This window comes from Python bivittatus, unplaced genomic scaffold (assembly GCF_059951505.1).
Source record: "Python bivittatus isolate LINGU-HERP-01145 unplaced genomic scaffold, Pbiv_v1 ctg000700_np1212, whole genome shotgun sequence".
In the NCBI taxonomy this organism is placed as follows: domain Eukaryota; kingdom Metazoa; phylum Chordata; class Lepidosauria; order Squamata; family Pythonidae; genus Python; species Python bivittatus.
In genome coordinates, this window is record NW_028277098.1 from 59067204 (window position 1) to 59089126 (window position 21923).

Here is a 21923-nt window from a genome sequence, read left to right on the forward strand (position 1 = left end):
CTGGGGCCCATATGTAGCCTATGAGTTAACCACTCCTATTGTAGAGAGTACTATCAGATGCAGAAATAAAAGAGTAAGGTCACAGATATGAAAATTCAGAGCAAGGCTGTTGATAGAGATGTGGGCTTTAGAAGGACCTGCTGGGTGGGGTGACGAGAGAGATGCGGGGGGTGGAGGGGAGAAAGAGTAATGAGTTAGAATGATGTAGAGTAAGGAGACAAGTGGAGTGCTGTTGGCTAGGAGGGAATGTGCAGCTAGCTGAGATTTTGCTCAGAAATAAACACTGGATATCAAAACTGATGAAAAAAGAATTGTCTGTGGATAATATGGTGAAGTAGTCCTCTGACTTAATAAAAATAAGGAAGTGGCTCTGTGTAATTTTGAGTTGCGAGGGAGATCTATATTTCCTTCTCTTCATTTCTTCAGTTACCTTTCCTTTCCTTAGTGAAACGAAAGAGAAGCTCCAAAGTGACTGCTCATATTTCTTGTCTCATTTAAGGTTCTGTGTGTCCCAGTCTTGTACAATTTGCCTCACTGTCTCTCCATCGCCCAAATAATATGCAGCACAACGTGAGGCATTTTCTGGGTTGCCACTAAAAAAGGCCCATTAACATTCAGAAGAAAAAGGAAATGAGTACTTCATATTGCTCTCCTGTTGCTTGACTTTGAGTGGATCATACCTTTGACCTGTTTGAAGTGGGTGGGTATTGGTGCGCATTGCACCATGGAATAAAGCTGAATGTTTGAGGAGGAAAGCATGCTAATTTTAGCATAAACAACTTCATGTATTTTTTATGTTTTGGTATCTCTGACTCACAGTGTATTATTAACTATTTCTGATGAAATGCTTAGTCTTTTTAGGGGGTGTTTTCCATTGTTCTTAGTTTTCATTTCTTCTATAAATCTCTCTTTGTTGCATGAGCGGCTACTAACTATTATTAATTAGTTTTATGTCTTCTTACTGCTAACCATTCATAGATATTTAAAGTGCAGATAGACCCCTGAGCTTGCCACCAAGGTTACAAATCATTTTGTTATTAATGAGAAAATAACTGATTCTATATTAATTAATTTGAATCCCACCTGAAAATGAGGTGGGCTGCATTTTATGAGGAAAGCTTGGTACAGTTTTGCATCTTCCTCCCAAGTTAGCTGATTTGATGGTGACATGTTGTCTCTCTGTTTGGAAGACTGATCATGAATAATGATGTCAAGGAAAGGGAATTTTGCCATTAAGATCCATTGCCTTATCTTCTGTCTTCTAAACTTGCCTAACTAGTTTTTTTAAGCTCTCCTCTTCCCAGCAAAGGCACATAAAATATTGTAATACATTCATTTCATTCCCCGTCAAGAACATTTTCCTCATATTACATCTCCCATTCTTTCATTTCACCATTTTGTGCTAATGAATGTTATTCTTTCTTACTTGCATCTCACCTAAATAATTTCAAAAAAGTGGGGGCCTGTGTGTAGTTTTTTTTTGTTTTTGTTTTTGGCTTACCACTATATATATGAATAACAAAATTACCCTTACACTAATCTGGGCATATTTTGAGTTTCACCCATACTCTGACAAAGAAATTATGTTCTGTAAGTTTTAAAGTCCATTCAAAAAAGAATATCTAAAGAATAGTACATACTAATATAATGAATGCTATTGCTGCTGTTCTTGGACGTAGACATATAAAATTCAGATGATAATTACTTACTTTTCTGTTTAGATTTTTGTACTTAGGTCAAGTGCATTACCTTTTTAGCAAGTGCTGTTGGAATATTTGTGTTTATGATAGGGACAGAACTGAGTCGAGATGTGGTTAGATTACACTTTTATTTTCACTCTTTACCATGAAGCAAAAGCCACATTGTTAACCAGAATGGATGTCTGTGAATTGAAAGTTGAAACAAACTGGTCTAATCATTGACCAATCATTGACTCCCTCTAATGGTTTGGTTCAAAAACTACAAGTATATACACTTTGGTTGTACCTACTGAACAGATCACATACTGTGCATGTTGCAAGTGGAGGTCCATTGAAGAAAATGGGGTGAGGAGGGGAGTGCTGGAAAAATGTCAGGCAGACTTCCATTTAGGACTAGTGAGGTAAGGGCAGAAGCTGGACATCCAAATGTTGGGGCTTATACCTGGTCTGCAGGAAGCGGTGAGGAGTAAAAGTTGTCCATGTTTGCATTCTTTATTGATACACACATATAACCCATCCTGTCTGTATTAGAAAAAATGTTATTGCACCTTGAAGAATGATACTTTAAAGCCTCTGCCTATGAAAACATGTCTTTTAATTTAATTTAATTTTTTTTAGTTTTCTTCCAACATGGCTATTTAGTCATCACAGGGAGTTTCAGATATGCTTTTCTTTTTCAATCTGGAAGAATTAAAGCAAAATGTCTTTTTTCTTTCTTTCTTTCAAAAAGGGTTATGGGTAGAGCAGAGATTTTATACCAGGACTTGTTTCTTTGAAAGTATATATTTTGTGTGTCACACAAAGAAAGTGTTTCAATGTCTTAATGATATTAACATTTAGATATCCTTCTAGAGCACTTTGAGGTATTCTTTTAGTAGAAGCAAAGTAAACAGGTGCCAAGAGGTAAAGTGGCCAGTGCCTATAAAGAGGCAGGTGTGAGGAGGCTTTCAGTGGTATGACAAAAGCAGCGCACGTGGTAGGGAGCTGAGGGAGATACTAAGTGGCTGGGATTTGAGCTGGAGAGACCGGCTGGGCCAGAGGCATAAAGCAAACATCATTAGAAAAGGCAAAGATAAGAAACAAACAGAGCAGCCAAGGCTGATATTAGACAAATACTCTGTAAAAATACAAAAGCTGCATAAAATCATTCAAGAAAGCCTCCCTAGAGCAGGGAGTCACAGAACTGAGGCAAAAAACCAAGATGTGCTTGACAGAACCCTGCTACCACCCACTGGTGGGAAGATAAAGAGGAATAAAAGGTGGTATGTTCCAAAATGCTGAAAAGTTGAGGTTCCTTCAGAAGCTCACTTGCTGCCAGAATCAGCCCTCAGACTGTTATATTGTTATATTAAATTATTCTTATAAATTTGAACTGAAAATTCTTGTAAAAATTTCTAGAAAGATCTGAGAATGGTATGGAACACAAAGGGACCAATAAATACATCCTAGCCATTTAGTCAATAAAATAAGATAATGTCGCACTTCTAGTTACAGGAGATGGGCAAGAGCAGTAAAATAGCACGCTGATGCTAATCAAACCTAGGTTTGGATCTGAACCTCTGATTATCAGAAGAGCAAGAGTCACTTTTAAATAACAGCATCTGGATAGTTGTCTGGTTAGGAAACAAATGTGCACAGGGAACCCTCCCAACAAGAAAATCACAACCTTACTTTGGGACAGAATACATGGGTGGTGGATTTCCAAATGTATTGTGGCTCTTGTGAGCCAAAGAAAGAAATACATAGTTTGTTTTCCAACAAGAAATCAGATAAGACAACAGCGTTTTTACAGAGAGAGCCTAACATATCTTTGATTTCAGTATTGGGACTGTGTAGAGACATAGATTCATTTCTTATCTGAAGTGGAATTCCAAAGTTTTATCATTTCCATTCCTCTTTTCCTGCCCCCTTCAACTCACTTCTTGCTTTCTTACACACACATGTACACTGTCTCACTATTTGTGATAGGTAGGTAGGTAGGTAGGTAGGTAGGTAGGTAGGTAGGTAGGTAGGTAGATAGATAGATAGATAGATAGATAGATAGATAGATAGATAGATAGATAGATAGATAGATAGATTTTTTTTTTTACAGGTAATCCTCAGTGAGGCTATTCTACTTACAGATAATCCACCAACGAGTATCTTAGTGTTTATCTGAACCTCACACTACAGCCATGCAGCATCAATGCCACAAAAAGTGAAGACTTTAAATGTCATTGAAAAACTGGTACAGGAGAACAAATGCCATTTGGGTTTCTGTACTAATGCGAGCAAAGCAATTAGGGAAACCATTTTATTAGGTTGCAGTTTGTTTTACTACTTTCAAACCCATATGATACCATGTCGATTCCCTGAAGCTATTGCAAAGTTTTGTACAGCTATCCCAAGGAGCGTGGAGTCTCCACAATTTGGAAGTGTTCAGTGGGGGTGATTTGTCGATCCTTTAGCTGTGTGAAATGTGGGTTGCCTAGTCAGAAGAGTGGCAAACCTAAGCCAAGTGTAAGCTTTCTTTCTTTTTTAAATTTGTCACAGGCACACCCAGTATGAGAATACTCTTACCCTTTCTGTCAGTTGGTGTGGTCTTTTTCAGCTCTAAGAAAGAAGTTTTCTCTACAGCTAAATACCTTTGCTAGTCAAGTGATGTGTCAGCAATGTCAAGCCTCATGTTGTTACAGACATTTATGACAAAAATAATAAAATGGCCTTTATAACAAAAATGAAAATGGAGACCTCCCTTTCTAAATTTAGGGAACAAGGGCATTGAGGAGGAACAACTGCATAATTACAACTGGATAACTAAGTGGGGAGAGAGGGCCTTGAAAAATAAACAATATCTGAAATTGAAGGAAAAAGTCTAATTCACTGAGTTTCCAAGAACTGTAACACTTTCTAAGGTGGGGGTTTGTTTCCCACCTCTCTCTTTTGCCTTGTTGTCTTGGCCAGCTCTTTTGTTTATACGGCCCCCATTCGACCTTTTAAATTGCTGTTAATGTTTTAGCGTAACGAATTAGTCTCTCATCACGAATCAGGGCTCGAAATAAAAAAAAAATCCTCTGAGGCCAACATCCTGAAATTGGGGTCATTCTCATTTGCAAGGCAGAGAATCTGAGAACCTTAATGCAAGGAAATTTATTCAAAGGCAGAGCCCCAACGTGATTAGGCCCTTTGTAATTATAGCTCGGAGAGATTCCACTCCAGCCTCCTGCCTCCCTCATGGATTAGCAAGCGAGTCGGAAAAATACACAGGATTTAATTAGAGGCAAATTAAAATTGGTAATGAAATAGGGGCAGTAGCAAATGGCAGGGAGCGGTGGGGGGGGGAGAAGGAGCTAGCAGCTCTCAGGGCAACACTGCCTGTGTACGTGCGTTTTCTTTATTTTTACATTTAGAAATGTAAAGATGGGCAACAGAGAATAAAGAGGAGGGATGAGCTGTGAAAAAGGAGGGAGAACTCAGGCTTTCAGGAAGAAGATGGCAATAGAAATTCATTGCCCCTTGCAATATCTGAGTTCGCTTTTCCTCTCCCTCCCTTTTCTCTACATTTAGCCAATAGTAAGCAATTATGTAGGGTGGTTTGTGAAAGCCCAGCAACTATTCTTAATTGATAAGAAAATAACAGTAGAAAAGCAATAACAATAATAATAATTCCATAAGAAATTAGGTTGCAACACATGGTGGTTGTATGGAAGTTTTATTAGTGGATGTTTTAGAGTTTAAGAGAGTGGTTGCCCATTTGATGGAGTCCCACTGACTTTCCGGAGAACTGGATTGAAATTTATAGAATGTCATGCAATAATCCCTCCCTTCTGTATCTCTAAGCAACAGTCTTTTTCAAGTAGCTGTGGGCACTTGATGATCTCATTGCAGTGTTGCCTCCTATAACCCTTCTTGTGATGTGTTCATATTTTTTCCTGTTGCTGACATTCCATTTCATGCAGCTCAGATCTCATAACTTTGAATTTCTTTAGGATAGTCCATGGGTATGTCTGTTTACTGCTGTTATAAGGAGATGTGTTAACTGGGATTGATAATGTTTAGGAGCAAAGAATTCGTATAGATCAGGAGGTATAAGTGAGCAATATTATAGGATAATTGAATTGAGAGAATTCAACAAAAATCTATCTGCTACAATAATTAGCATATGTTGATTTCAGCATAGGATAAACTGAAACCAGTCCTTCCTTAGAATATGTTATATAAAGATGTTAAGAATATAGATATCATCTTGCTGATGACAGCTCTGTAGGAGGCTATGTTTGGTTAACAGAAAAATTGATTGGAAAAGTTTTAGTGGGGAGGAACTGTTAAATGAAAGATCTTCATGTACTTTGATTATATTCTGTTTTTCTCTCTACCCTGCTTGTAGAATGCTGTACGCCACAACCTGAGCCTGCATAAGTGCTTTGTGCGAGTGGAAAATGTCAAGGGAGCAGTGTGGACAGTAGATGAACACGAGTACCAAAAGAGAAGGCCACCAAAGATGACTGGGTATGTCTGATAGCTTGTCAGGTAGCCTCCTTGGGAAGAGGAGTGCTGTGGTTCAATCTGAGAATAGTTTTGAAAAACTAAAGGTGGCCTTCAGCACATCACCCGGTGACTAAATAGACACAACACACAAAACAGAAGTGGTTTGCTATTGTCTTCTGAGATTTTTTTTTTTTAGTCCTGAGACTAGCCTATACCTGTGTTATTTCCTGGTGAACTCTGCTCTATATATTACCCTGCTTAGCTTCTGAACCCAGACAAGATAAGCCAATGATGCTATCTGCTGAGATATGAGAATAGTTGGGAGTATACAAAATCCAGACTACATGGAGATGGAGAGTGCATGGGAATTTTGGAGTAGGAGCATCAGATCTTTCACCAATATATATCTATCATAACTATTAGTCATTCATAGCCTCCATGAATGCTTCTAAAATGTGTTTAAGCTCATGGCCACCACTAGCATATTATAGGCTGTGCATTCATAAACTAGTAATATATTTTGTGAAATTATTTAACCATAATATAATTCCCACCAAATATCCCTGGGAAAAGAGGTGGCTGAGAGACTTGTGTGATTATTGCATTCTTGAGGGATTTCATGCATTTAGGCTTTTCAGAACCATCTTTTAATTTTTGTTTTGATAACTAATACTTCTGTTTGGCATGCCAGCTTCTTTGAGTGAACTGAACCACTGCACACTACTTAGTGATTTTATAACCAGTCCGCTGTGTGTTCCCTGTCACACTCCACATGTACATAGCAGTATACAATATAAACATCCTCAACCTATATCAGACTTCTTGTTAGTAAATGTTTCAGAGATCCCCTTGCCTCTGTTTATGACAATTCTCTTGGGACTATCATAAAAGTAGATTATACAGCTATCAAAGAAGAGGGGCTTGAGCAAATAAAGAACAGTCAAAAGAAGACAGGCTGGAAATGAGAAAAGAGAAATGTCTCTTGTACATGCAATATACATTGATACCAATATTGTTGGTATAGCCATAATATTAATCTCTGTAAGTTTACATGTTCAGAATAATAGCACACTTACCTTCAAGTGTTATTGAATGAATAGAATTGTACTGCAAACATCATCTCAGCATGTAGTAGCAGTAGTAAAAATACATAGAAGCATTCTGGCACAGCCAACAGATATAAAGTGCCACTAATGGTAATTGAAAGGTGCTAGTGGTATTGCCCAAATAAGAAGGAACACTGGTGGTATTCCAGTAGTGCTTTAACTTCCCATAATTGTGGACAAATTGTTGTTAAATACAGTAGTGACAAATCAATAGTGATAAGCCATTTTTCATTTTGCCACTAATTGTGTTTAGATGTATCTTTGTATAATTATTTATTTATTAAAAACTGAGCTAATGTAAATAATATAGATAAAAAAGAAATATTTTAATTTTATAGTTAATCGCTTTGAAAATCTCTAATAACTTAAAATATTTAAGCCAAATATCTAAGACTTAGAAACAAAGTAATACCTGTCTTCCAATGGTAGCTTTCTGCTTAATTATTTTACTGTTACTGTTTTTTATATCACAGCTAACAGCTAAATCTTGTTTACACCAACGCTACAAATTTTTACATAAATAAAAGATAACCATGAAAATATATAGAGAAATAAAAGAAGAAAAAGATAAAAGAACAAGTGCAGGAAACAGTACAGATAGAAAAAGAAAAAAGATATATAAAGAAATGACTTCCAATCTTTACAGCAGTTACAAACAAACTCATCATCTCTCCTCCTTCTTTAAGATTACATTACATGGTTCCTTTCTTCCCACATTCAAGCTTTCTAATCAGCAAATCCATTTTTCTTCCATTTTCAGCAAAAAGTCTATCAGAAGTTGGCAGTCTTTTATAAGTTTTTATAAGTACTTGTTGATTTATCCCTGATCAAACAGGTCAATTTTGCCATTTCTGCAAATTCTGCCATCTTCACAGTCCACTCCTCCATTGTGGATATTTCAGTATTTTTCCATCTTTGTGCAGAGAGTAGTCTCGCTGCAATTACCATGTACAAAACCAATCTTCCATAAGTCTCTTCTAATTGGCTACCCACATTCATTATATTTCTCCATACTTATCTACCTTTGCAAATCATCCTTTCCACTGTGTCAGTAGATGGCTTCAAATGTGGCATTTTATTCTTTAAACTTCTCACCTCTCTCTTTCTGAGAAACTCATCAACTCTGTCCAACCACAGCTTTCTCAATCTTCCCTTTCCATTTGACCTATTCACTCTTCCTTCATATATTTGTTTTGTAATTCAGCTTTCTTTCATTCTCTCTGTATGACTAAACCACCTCAACTAAAGACACTGTTTTTTTTTGTTTTACCACCTATATATCTTTAATTATCCTATTTCTACTGTATTCAACATTTAAATGTATCCTAAAATAACCAACTCTCACTTCTATGTGACAAACTGATAGAAGCATACTCCTATATCAATTATTTTTTTAATATATAAAGGTTGATTCCTCAAAACAGGAGACATACTACCCATCCTTTTTTCATGTCTTAAAATTTCCAATCTTTAGTAAACTTTCTACCAAGCTATACAAATTAATCTTCTGGTTCAAAATTTTCATCTATGCATAATTTGCAATTATTTGTTCCATTTTCCCTGCATTTCTTAATTTATGCTCTTCTCTTCTTCACTTTTCTTACATTCTGAGTTTCTATCATATGCCATGGCCATCACCAGATGGGCCCACAGATACTGATCTTTAGGGCCCATCATGGCTTTGATCAATCAAGACTCAGTGTTTTTTAGTAAAATGAAAAAGGTTATCTGCTGTAGTCACAGTTTTACCACATACAAAATTCCATGCTAATGGTAAATCAGTGCCAATGAGGTTTGGCATTTTGGCTGTAAGCCATAACTTCAGAGCCCAATTGTACCCCGAGCATGCTAACATTATTCTGTGCAAGACTGCTTTGCAAGCCAGTATAACTGTTACCTGCCTTCCACCACCAAAGACGTATATACAGTGGTATGAGACACACTTAGGATGTTACAGATAGCTGACAAACAACATCAACCATAAAAACAGAATGAACAGTATTTTTTAAAAGTAATAGAAATGTCCAGAATTGTTCCCATAATGCAGTTAATGATAATGGCTATGTTGCAAGGAGTAGGGAGGAAAAGTCCAGGTTCTGAAATTTCCTTCACCTACTTTTCCCCCTTTCTTTCCAGGAATCCTTCCTGATGAATAGTCTGGTGGCATGTTTAAAATGAAGCAAGGCATGTTGTGGCAGGGCTTGGTGTATATTGAGACACCAAAAATAGCTGTCTTCATCATAACGCTCTCTAGATATTTTGGAAAGTATCCCAGTATTCCTAAACATGCTGGTTCTGTATTATGGAAGTTGTAGATTAACACATCTGAAGGGTATAAGTTGGAAAGGGACTAAACAATGGGGGAGATGCCATCTCCCACCAGCAATAAGACATGTTATCACCTTGTGGTAACACAGTGTGTTCTTTCCAAGACATCTCTGTTATCCTACTCTTGTTTTTGAATAGGAATGTTAACACCTGCATCTTTTGTTTACAGGAGTCCAACTTTAGTGAAAAACATGATTTCTGGCCTTAGTTATGGAGCACTTAATGCCAGCTACCAGGTAAGTCTTCGTAAGTGGAGAAGTTTATATGCACAATTGTTTCCATTACAGCAAGCCATCCTTGTTAGGGGACTGTTGGGTTGGTTGTTCCAGCCCATCAAAGTAAACTCCTAGTCCATTGGAACCTTCTATTGTATTGTAGAAAATCTTAAAAACTCTTTCTGTGATTGTTTAGGTCATTATTTCATTTAGTTTTATATTTTAGTATAGAACATTCAATATGATATTTTCCCTCAAGATAACCAGAGGAACCAGATCACTATAATCGTTACCACTTCACTACCCTTGGGAGCCCTGACTCCAATGTTCACTTTCTTGCTGTTTCAGTGACATTGCAGTGTTTGCATATTTCTGGTGTTCTGCTTGACAATAATTTTTAGCAAAGGTGAGAAGAAATCAACAATAGCAAAAGGCAGAATAGATAGTCTCTCTTAGAACTGAATGCTTTAAAGTTTGGTCAATGGATTGCTCCCTTAGCTACCCTTCTCTTCTGATGGGGAATAACGGACTGGTAGAAAAGATAGCATAGGGTCCCAGCATGGACTAGTTATGCAGATGTTTTGGACATATTTCCTATTAGGGAGCTAGTGACATATAACTAATTAATCTTATTAAATTAAGCTTCAGATCACCTTAGCCAATGACCAAAGCTTCATCAGCACAATAGAAAGCTTATATTTCTGATATCTGCTTGATGTAGGCCAAGGTTGTTGTCTCAATATTTTTAAAGAAATAAAACCATTGAAATTTACTTAGGGTGTTTTCAAAGATACTTTAGTTATCTGTGTTGAACTGTTTTCTTTTCTTGTAAGCCATCATAACTGATGTTATTGAATGGGAAGGTGGAACTAAATATTCTTAGTAAAGTAATAAATGTTCATTTGTCTAAATCATTGAATTCTTCTGGAAGATAGGGGTGCTGTTAGTATAAGGCAAAAAAAAATTATATTTCTCAGTATCTAAATATCTGGGGTTGTTTTCTAAACATGTCATATCTGGCTTCTTTAAGAATTTCTGAATTATATCAGTTGCTCTTTGTGTTTAGGCAGCTCTGGCTGAGAGCAACTTTCCTCTTCTGAATAGTCCCACCATGATCAACACAAGCTCCACTAGTGGCATGCTACACATAGGCCATGATGATGTGAGCAGCACTGTAGAACAAGTCAACAGCAATGGCAGCAATAGCCCCCGGCTTTCACCACAGCAGTACAAGTAAGCCCAGAAACAAGGTTTTTGGTTTTTTGGTTTTTATCATAAAGGCTTCACACTGATGAAAATAAATGAAATTTCTTGGAAGTTCTAATACAATGGTATATCCAGAAGCAGGATTACTAGATCCAGAAGTCTTTAAATGTCTCTTACAGTTTAGTAGTAGATCAGTTTAGGGGCTTTTCATGAGTTTATTCAAAATGGAAATAGATCTAGAATTTCTACTGTTAATGATTTCCAAAGATAGCCATATTAGACTTTTAGAGCAAAAAGAAAAAGTATTGAGATAGTATAAAGACTAATACATTCATTATCATATGAGCGTTCACAGTTCACTTTATCAGATGCTTATTTTTGTCAATAAGTAAGCATTACCCTGATCTTTCATACAAGATTCTTAGTAATGCTGACATAAGATGTGCAATTCAAAAAGTTATATTTTCTTTTCGTATCAGAACTGCCCCTCAGCCCACGGTGGCAATCCATCGTTTTTTGTTATCTGTCTTGTGTCAGCATCACTGTACATTAAGAATCCAAGTGAATACTGCCCTAATTATCGTTACTAATAGCAAGCTATTTTCACTATGGTCCAGCCATCAAAGGACAGCTTGGAGAATGTAGTTGTATTACTTGTACTGACAAAGGGATCTAGTTTATGATGTTCAGAAAATATAGAGAAAAGGTGTGTTTTTCTTAATGTCAGAGGAATTTGACCATTGGAAAAGATTGCCAGGAGAGCATAGATTAAAATTGCAATGAAGTACTCCATAGTTCAGTTAGCTGAACTGAATGCTACAAATATTTCTGTTTCATTGAAAATATATAGAGACCTGGATATTAAGGATCTGGAGGAGAGTCAGAAGAGTATTGCTACCCAGCTGAGGAAATACTCAGTTTTAGCCTCTGATCCTCTATTAGGTAGTTCCATCTGAAAACTTGTTACCAATCTCTTGTGCACTCTTATTTCCCTTAGCATTGTGTGGTTCTAATTCTACCTGGTTCTCCAAACTTTTATTCTTCAGCCATCAAGTACATGTGAAGGAAGAACCAGCTGAGACAGAAGATGACAGCAGACCTGTTTCTCTCATGGCAACTACCAATCAGAATGTGACGATTCCTGATGACAGAGACCTGGAGGAGGAACTGCCAGTGGAAGACTTGTCTTAAGGGTCCTTCATCTTCATGTAGGGCCCATCATTACCCAGAGACAAAGCAATGGCTCCTGCCTCCTCAAGGTGACCTTCAGCATTACTTGGTTAAGGCACTTCTGCAAAGCAAAAGGGTTTCCATGAGTCTACCCATTGCTGAAGGCACACCCTTTTTTCCCCTTTTTACATCCCAATGACTCTTAAAAGACATTCAGAGAGGGGGATGTGCAAAAAAAACAAAACAAAAACCAGAGTTGAGCTTTTTCCTTTTCTTATTTTTTTTTAAATTTTGTAATTGGTAAACGAGGATGGTAGGTTGTTTCTGTCCGAAGACTTCTTTGCTGCCTCCCCTCTCCATACCCCCGCCCTCATGGGGATAAAAAAGAAGCTGTCTTGTATTGTCTGCTCTGTGTTTTGTCATTTTCAACTCATATGCCTGGTTTCCACAAATCAAGATTTTGGAAGCATCCAGTTCATTAAGGGGCAGTATCAAAGCCAAAGGCTTCAGTCAATGTCCCCTATTTTCCCATGGAAAGCATTTTCAATAGTTTGCCAGTAATCCCACTGAGAACTTTGCACTAGGAGGAATCTATTCACACTCTTTCTTACTTTCACACATGCACTGTCTCTGCCTCTCACACACATACATCCTTGCCACTCTAACACCACTTCTGAGTACTGGAAGCAAGAAACAAGAGCTCTGCCATGGTCCTAATGTTCCAACTTCTGTTCATTTTCTGACTGGGCAAAAAATGAAAAACTGACCTTGTTTTATTAAATACATTATACGATAGCAAGGGGTCACTGCCACACATAAAACCACTTGGTTATTCTTTTTTCAACCTGTGTTTGTGTCCTTCCAAATTCAAGAAGCAATCTTCTATCACCAATCATGGTTGACAGCCAGCCTTCAACTCACAAAGCTTTATTCACCACAAAATCCAGGGATGAATGTCCATTCCCTGCCATCACATATTTTTAAATATTTCCAGAAGCCAACATATGGGCAGTCGGCAAGCAAGCTAATGGGGCCCAGCTTGAGACTGAATCAGGGAGAGACTTCTACAAGATGAATCTTTTGCTTGCTTCTATCAGCCTCCATTCTGTTTCTTCCATTCCAGCAAATACTGAAGCCAGAAAGCATGACTCCTTAATTATTTATGTGGGCAAATGGGAAGGTTTAAGAGGTATAAATGGAGCTGATTTGGCAAAGCCACCAACATCTAAAGCACTTGGGATAGGAAAAGGGGGACAAGCTAAAATATATGGCTGTAGAGAACAGACAAAGATGGGTTGACCACACAGAATTCAAAGCAATATACTGTAAATGTAAGATAAGTAATTCTTTACTTTTGTGACCAAACACAACAAAGCTATGAAGAAGCACTCAGCTTCCTATAACATCCTTTAGTAGAAATATATCCTATCTCACAACTCTTGTGCTACTCATTAGTTCTTAGCTGTAAGCCAATGTGGAAGGAAAAGTTGCTTTCAAAATGTGATTCCAGGAATTAAATGTGTCAGATGAATAGTGTTGACCCAAACTCTTCCCAGTATACTTTGATTTTTGTCAACTCATTGTCTGCTGCCTCACATCAGAATAATTTTTTAAAAATCTAAAGAGTGCTTCTCATGACAGAAAACAACAGGTTTCCAAAGGCTATTCTGCTGCTCCCCCCATGAAGGGACAACCCAAATGCTCCTCCCTGATTATTGAGACTTTAAGAGTTGCTCATTGAGAAATTGGTTTGGTCACTGTATGACCAGGAATTCAACATCTCAAGGAAGATGGATACAGTACTAATGTTTCTAAAGGAGTCTTTCAACAACAGACCCACACATGCTTCCCTCTCCCATCAGTAAATCTCTGAAATTTATTTTCAGACCTAATTGGGATATAGGAGTTCCTCCCATTATTTTGGAAGACAAGGTGATCCAGGCAATTTGATGTTTTTTAAAATGACAGCTGTTCCTCCTCTTCTATATTCTGTAGCCCATGAAGAAAATAAATCACCACAGCCATGTTTGAATAGTCATATTCAGCATTGATAATTATGCTAAATGTCCTCCCCAAATTAAGATGGTCAAGAATATTTTGTCAGCATATTTCTGATTAATCTTAGGATTCCTTTCTACTATTCTGATTTTCATGGTTAAATAATGCTTTTTCATTATTCCAAACACTGTGCAGCTCATGGCAGTTGGTAATATATGACACAAATCCTTTTGCGGGGGGGGGAGGTATTATGTATTTTACTTACATGCAGAATTGCTCCATTTGTCTCCAATACAGTGCATTCTTAGTTCCCTTTTCAGCAGCTGGCAAACCATGATAACAGCCCATCCTTTTTTTTTTTTTAAATTTCTACTCTTAACTCACAAGATTATAATAAATCAACTAGCACTTGAGTCTTTTTACCTAACACAGAATGGGACATTATTCCTGAACTGCCACAAATTTCTGTTTGTAGATGATTGGTATCACATTTCTTAGTCCAAATCAAATTCTCTCTCTTTTAAAAAAGGGAGGATTATTCTCTGCAATAGCTCTAAAGCCACCTGGGTAATCTCTATTTGCTCAGTTTTTCAAATGGATCTATCTCTTGGATAAAACTATGATGGGTCACACTAGCATTTTTAACAAAAAAGAAAAAGAAAGAAATGGTAGACTGGGTGATCTTGGCCAGTCTCCATCTCTTTTTGCTTTTCAGATGATTTCACTGATGGAAGAAGAGCCTTGACTTCAAATCTCAGACAGCTGTCCCACATGTGGTAAAATTTGAAAATGTTTTATCTAAATGATGGCATTGTCCATTTAACAAACAGTTTATACTTCCTTTCTAATATTTCCCTTCTCCAAGATTCTCAGTTTACTAAATAATATGGGCAGATGATCCAGACTGATTTTGAATCTAGATAAAATCAAAAGCAGCAAAAATGAAAAATATCCTCCATTTCTGAATTATGGCTGCAAGAGCAAAGAAATTCCACAATCTACTCAGAAAACTTGTCAGTGCTTGATTCCTGGAGCCTACAGTAGAGGGCTCTACTGAGCATACATTTTTCCCTATTCTGTTTCCTAGTGTTTCTAACAGGCAAGCAAAACTGTAAAGTTTGTTATTTAGATAAAATGAGCTAATTGCTCTGATTTGAAAGGGGCTGCATACTTAAGGGGACCAAGAGGAACAGTCTCTAAGCTGCAGAAAACTGGAGATGATCATGTTTATGGGGTGTGACTCAAAGTACAACAGCTTTTAAGAGCCTCTTTAGAGAACCATCAACTTGGCTTGCTCTTCAAGGACCACAAAGACAGGCAATATAGGACTGCAGGCACTAAGAATACCTCAACACTTTTTGATTATCCATCCCTCAGGTCCCAGCTTTACTCCAGAAGCAGCTCAAGAAAATGTACCTATCCTCTTTTTAAGCAAAAACACACCACACCTCATTTTCTTCTTGGGACCATATTTAAATGTCTCCCTGGTGTCCTATGAAGAATGCTTTGCAATTGGCTTAACCATTTACCAAAGACCTTGCTTAGACAAGAAGCATAAACCAAAACACTTAATATTTTTGTTTGTTTGGTGCTTTTATTCTGACTTATTCTAACTTTTGGCATCAGCTAAAAAGGAAAAAATCACAAAGATCCTGCATCCCCTTAGCCCTTTTGTCACTTTCTTTTAATTTTAAGTTATTATTTAAATCAAAGTTTACAGGTGCTGTTTTGTACATTTCTAATGAAGTTAGACCGGGAACATGGATTGCTGCTTTGTGTTTGAAGTTTTTTTAACCAAGGGTACGCTGTGAAGCTGAGGGTGGTTTGGCATTCCATGGGTCTCTTCTGAACCTACTTCCCTCTTGCTGCTGCTGGTTTCTTTTTTTCCTTTACAGATCAGAACTGGGTTTATTTCATGTTAACTTTTCAGCTGTTCTTTGTACTCCTTGAAATTTTTCTTTCTGTTTTCTGCATTTTTTCTTTTTAATTTTCAAAGGGTTTATTGCCCTGATCCAGGGTTTCTCAACCTTGGCAACTTTCAAATGGGTGGACTTCAACTCCCAGAATTCCAAGCAAGACTGGCTGGGGAATTCTGGGAGTTGAAGTCCACCCATCTGAAAGCTGCCAAGGTTGAGAAACACTGCCCTAACCCCTTCTCCTCCTCTTCCAAAACAACCGGGAGCCTGGTCTTTTCTTTGAAGCGCTGTTGGGTAATTCGTGTTTCTGAAAAATGGCAGATTCATTGTAATGTCTTGAACTTTGGGGAGTTGATCTACATATTGCACTGTGTGAAACAGAGAATTCTGAACATAAAATAATGTTGGGCAGGTGTTGCTGAAGTTATTAATAGTTTCCTACAAACAAAACCTCCTAGTTTGTACTAAAGTTGTGCATCAAAAAAAAAAAAATTAAGCATAGTTTAATCCCAGTTATATGCAAGTTTTCTTTTTATTGATTTTTACATTAGGTTGCATTTAAAAAAAAAAAGTCTTGCAGCCTAAAATGGTAAATTCTGGAATGTGTGATGTGTAGACCCAACTCTGTGCATGCACTGAGGTGCTTTTTTGGAACTTTGTCTGATTGCATCACAATCTATGTAGTGCTCTATTGTGTCAAATTGCTTTGCAAACAATTCTAGAACTAAATGGCTATACTACAGTGCTATGGTATTTTGTCCTTGGCCCCCTTTTCTGTCAATCCCTAGTATGGCAGCTGCATTATTATAAGTTTGATCTTCTCAAAGATGCTACCATCCTGATTCACTGATCTCAGTTTTTTTTCTTGCCTGGTCCTGGTACAATATCAAGTGTGTGTTGGACATCTGCAGCTGGACCTGAGATGCCCAAGATATATGTTTTTCTGCCAGTATTAAAGTGATGTTTCCTGGTACTGTACAGTCAAGAGCTGAACTGTAACCATCCTTACATGTGGGGAGAGATTCTCTTTAGAAATATAATTGTCTCTGTTCAAACTAAAACCTCTGCTTTGCTGTTTGGGTTTGTTCATCTTGACCCATTTAAATGGAGAGGCACAAGAAAAAGAAAGCATGGTACTCCGGGGTTAATAAATGAACTACCCATTGTAAACTGAGAGTTAAGTAATGCTGAATTTTAGAGCTAGGGAGTGCTTCAGATTTCAGGGCAAAAAGGTGCTTTGGTGTATGTAGGGGAGCTAACGTAGCATCTTCCTAATGTAGCATCCCTAGATTAATATATTTTGAGTTTAAGGCATTCCAGACAGGCTATATTCACACCCCTGCTTGTTCCAAAGCATATTTTTGCCTTCAAATACAAGGCATTGCACAGCCTTACTTGACTGTTGTTGCAGTGTTGGGCAATATGTATTCAGTAGACTCCAAAGTTAAAACTTTTCCATTACTATCTCATTTGGGGTAACAGAATGGGGAAAAGTCATCTGGGGCTACAGAACTGAGAAAAAGTTATTGTCAGAAAGTTAGTCTTAAGTCTTTTCCACTGTATACTAGACAGTCATTGGACAGGGTTTTCCCCCAATGCATAGTCAAGCAATATGCTACTACCACTGCTCTAAAGAATCAATCCAAGAAAGACTTGGACATTTTTTTGGTGGATATCTGTAATCTAGGTTTGCATTCTGAACCTGGAGCCTGCCATAGAAGCATCCCTAACTTCTGTTGTCATTGTACTGGTAGCCTTCCATTTTTTCTTGAGAATCTTGACAAAGTTGGGGATGTTTCCCTTTCATTCCATCTAATCCATACTTCATTAGGCATTTACTATCGCTCAGGGGAAATGATTTCAGCCCTTCACTGCTGCATGAAGGCAGACAATGCAGCCTCTAGAATTCCGTTTTGCCCCGGAATGGAGCAGTTCCAGAATGTATTTCACTGCTAAAAAATCCTGCCAGTTACAGCTCTTTCCTGCCTTCGTGTGACAGTATTAACATGTGTATCCTTCAGAGGATAGCTTTAAACCTAGTTCTCACAGGAGTAATCTGTGCCTAAGCTTACATCAATTCAGCCTGCAAGGGGGAAGGAAGCCAAGTGACTAAATATTCTATCATACAGAAGCAACTTTCTTCCATGCAAAATTAAAAAAAAATAAATGGAGAATTTAGCCACATGATGTGCTATTTGAAACCTGGAATGGTACAGCTCAAATACAGGTTTATTCTTTGAGAACCAAGTCATTGTGTTAGTGACCATTGAAGGGAAGTGTTTCAATTCTTGGATGCTGTGACAACATTCAGTTCCTCAAACAAGTAGTCGTCTCCTTCCAAATGCCATGGGGCAATGCTTCACCCATCTCCTTTTGTAGTGCATGAGCTTTAAAATTTTGGGTGTGCTTTTTTCAAATGTTTCCCTTGTGTGCTGAAGCCAGGCTTCTGCTACCAACTTGTCAATATGAGATGTGGAGAGATAACTCTCACTGTTAGGTTGGCTTAGAATCTATGCCTGGTCCTGAAGGGAACAAGCACATATCTGAGAATTGGGGAAAAAAAGAAATGAGGCTTTGGAATGATGGATTTTTCTCCAGACTTGTGGCTGTGACTTAAAGCAAAATTATTGTCTCACCATAGTTCTTGTTTGATTTGGTGGTCCTGCCATTCCCAACAAAGATTACTTAGAACTAAGGTCTAATTTCATTTATTCAGCTGGTGATGGTGTCACACTGTCCCAACAGGGAAAAATTTAATAAAAAAAAAATTTTTTTTTTTTTTTTTTTTTTACAAAACTGACAATGCTATAAATTGAGAAGCAGATTCTAAATCTATTTACTTTCAGTTAAAGGCTCTCTGTTGATTTCACTTGCAATTAATGAGGACTTGCATTATATTTATTTGTCTTGAGAGCTTTGAGAAGCCTACAGGTTTTTGCATAGTTTGTAGGACTTTAAATGTGTTTTTCTAATCCTGATATGTCTCTTAAAAGAACACTGAAGAATGTAATTCAGTATCACTGAATAAATATGCTGTTCCCTAAAGCTCTTTAGTTTGGGGTGATTTTGTCCCCCAACATCTTGGAAATTTGAAATTTCTTTCTCCCAGATTGAACTGCTAAAGCTTTAGTTCCCAACATCTGACATAGCTGCTGCCTTTTTGTTTAAATGTAGCTCATGTGACCCTTTTTTTCTAGTCATGGCTTTGAGCATTTTTTTCCTGAATTTGATTGCATATCATCTATAAAATGGATTGACTTATGAAGGCCCTTAAGTATGTGAGCAACTCACAAGCAAATGATGACCAGTTTATTCTGCCCTGGTTCTTTGGTCAGTGTTTGTTCTGTTATACTAGCATAAATCCAGATAAAATTAAAGATAAAAAAATAATAAATAGCATCTAGGGAATCCAGGGCAGGGGTGGGTGGGGAAGAATATTTAGTCTGTATTAAAAGCCTATTTAGAATAAATTATAGCAATAAATACTGTTCCTCCTGGCTTCCTTCCTAGCAAAATCAAGCTGTTAAATAAGAAGGATATGCCTATTTGAGTAAGCACATTGAGTAGGTACTAAAGCCATGATTTCATCCGCAAGAGTATCTTCTAACATTTACAAACTCATTGATCCTTTACGTAGATTACATTTGTCCTATAACGGTTTAGTGAATTATTTCTAATTCTATTTTTGCCTTGAAAGATAACCATGTATATACAAATATACATGGAGACAGTAAGAAATGAACAATGGCATTTATGTAACTGCTTCTGCTTTGTCAAATGTGCCCATTTATTATTGTTCCATAGATCCTTTGGAAGAGTAGTATCTAAACATTTTGTTTTCCTGGCCTCAAGCTCTTGGAATTTCTTTTTATTTTCCTCATTCCTTATTCGTGATTGCCGAAGCAACCTGCTGGCGTAAGCCTTGAGGAGTCTCCTTTCTTTGGCTACTGATACCAGTGCCACCCTTCCCAGACTTTTGACTACATTAGGTACATCTATTTTTGCACATTTATGTCCACCAAATTATTTCACTCAAAACTGCATATAGTACTTACTTGGGGGATTTTTTTTTTTTTGTCTTTAAAAAAAATATTTTTGTTGTTACCTCAAAATGGCTTTTAAAGGGGTAGTGTGGGAAAGACCAAACACAATTTGTGGCAGGATAGTATATGTATATATTGATATATATGCTGGTTGAAAACCTACTAAAATTAGATTATTGTCTGTTTAACTATCCTGTGATGAGACTAATGCAGGGAATATTTAGGAAGGGTTTTTTTTTTACCTTGTTCTGGAATTTAGGAAGCCATTCTTGTATTTCTCTTTGACTTGACTTGGATGCTGTTCCAATTCCTTATGTTGTTTTTGGCTTGTTTTCTCTCTTAAATTAGTCAGTAGAAATAGTGGGAGGAGATAGATGGTTGCTGAAAAGAAACTGGGACAATGATATAATTTCCTTTCCCTTGTTGGTTCCTGGAGTTAGAAAAATAGGAACAGAATCAAAAAAAACATTGTATTAAACCAAAGGTGTGCGTATTTCAGTTTTGTATGTTTACATAATTTTAATATAGTTATTTTTCAGGGTGAACGACAACAATCCCACTCTGAAAAATCTCTGGGATTTTGCCCTGTATTATCCATATTCTGAATTCCTAGTTGTCCTGCTCCACATAAATGTGGAAATGCTCCATAATTTGCAGGGGAACATTCTGTTTGTTTTTCCAGATTTAGATTTATTCCAAAGTGCTGAAGGTTTGTCAGTTTGGAGTCCTCTTGTTGTTTTTTACAATGAGATTGTTCTACTATAGAAGTAAGATTTGAAGACCCACTGCTCTGCCCTTCGCTTTGATGGGATGCTCTGTGGAACAACTTTTCTCTGGGCCCTCCCAAAGAGTTGAGGCTCTGCTTCACTTGGCGTTCTTGTCTTCCAAATCTCTCACTGAATCTCAGGTGGCAGGAAAACACCCAAGAACCAATGACTAGTGACTCTTGAATCGTATCAGCGTAAGCAGTTCAGCATGAGCCAGCGGGTCTCTGATCTCACTGAATGAAAATGGGAGGTTAACATGTCTCCTGCAATGATCTGATTTGCTCATTTGTAATATTTTATGTTGGCCCCAAGGGGCTTCTTCTAATTAAATCTTCTCTGTTGCGAATAGGTATCTTCTCCCTCATCCTAGTACCCAACGTGTGGTGGGAGGGTGGGGAACGCTGACATGTCAGCACTCTGTCTGTTGTCATTTTCTTTTCCTGGTACTCAGGAAGATATAAGGAAAGAGGCAAGACATGCAGTGACCTTTAATATTGTGGGTTTTTTCTTCCTCACATTTGTTGGTTTGATGTGATCATCCTTTTAGCAGGTGGCAAGTCAGTGTGAAGTGAAAGATTACTGGGGAAGGATGTCTGTAATCCTTTGATCCATCCTTCTCTTACTGCTTCACACTGCCATATTTCCATGCTGTATAAAGGAAATAGCATTGCTGTGTATTTGTATTCTGGACTTCTGTGTGTCTGCTCTGGCAGACGGTAAACCCTTGTACAGTAGATCTAGCTGCATGTAATCTGTATGGACAATGGCATTATAAAATGCAATAAAATTAAATTACCTATGAGGTGGCTGTGACTTCTTAAGAATATAATTCCTCCAGTTTCTCTATACCATTGTTCCTTTTGCATACAGTTCTCATGCTTCCTTCATGTGGTCTTACCCTAGTAAATATAATCTCAGCTTCACTTGGTATTTTAATACTCTGTATACAGTATGTTAGTTGCAAAGACACACTTTTCCACATACAATGTTTTCATGTTGCTTTGTTC

General features: G+C 37.4%; 1 protein-coding gene across 9 annotated transcripts in view; it reads left to right on the plus strand.

The window, feature by feature from the left end:
- Nucleotides 1-21718, plus strand: part of FOXP4 (forkhead box P4) — a 181540-nt gene extending 159822 nt beyond the window's left edge. For 8 of the 9 annotated variants that reach the window (XM_088154112.1, XM_088154115.1, XM_025165398.2 and 5 more), the window contains 4 exons: nt 6067-6188; nt 9771-9837; nt 10883-11049; nt 12069-21718. In XM_088154112.1, the coding sequence (XP_088010238.1) occupies nt 6067-6188; nt 9771-9837; nt 10883-11049; nt 12069-12213 (501 nt within the window). In that variant the 3' untranslated portion in view covers nt 12214-21718. The remainder of the gene's footprint in view (nt 1-6066; nt 6189-9770; nt 9838-10882; nt 11050-12068) is intronic. The other variant, XR_015798494.1, reaches the window with a different exon arrangement.
- The last annotated feature ends 205 nt before the right edge of the window (nt 21719-21923 follow it).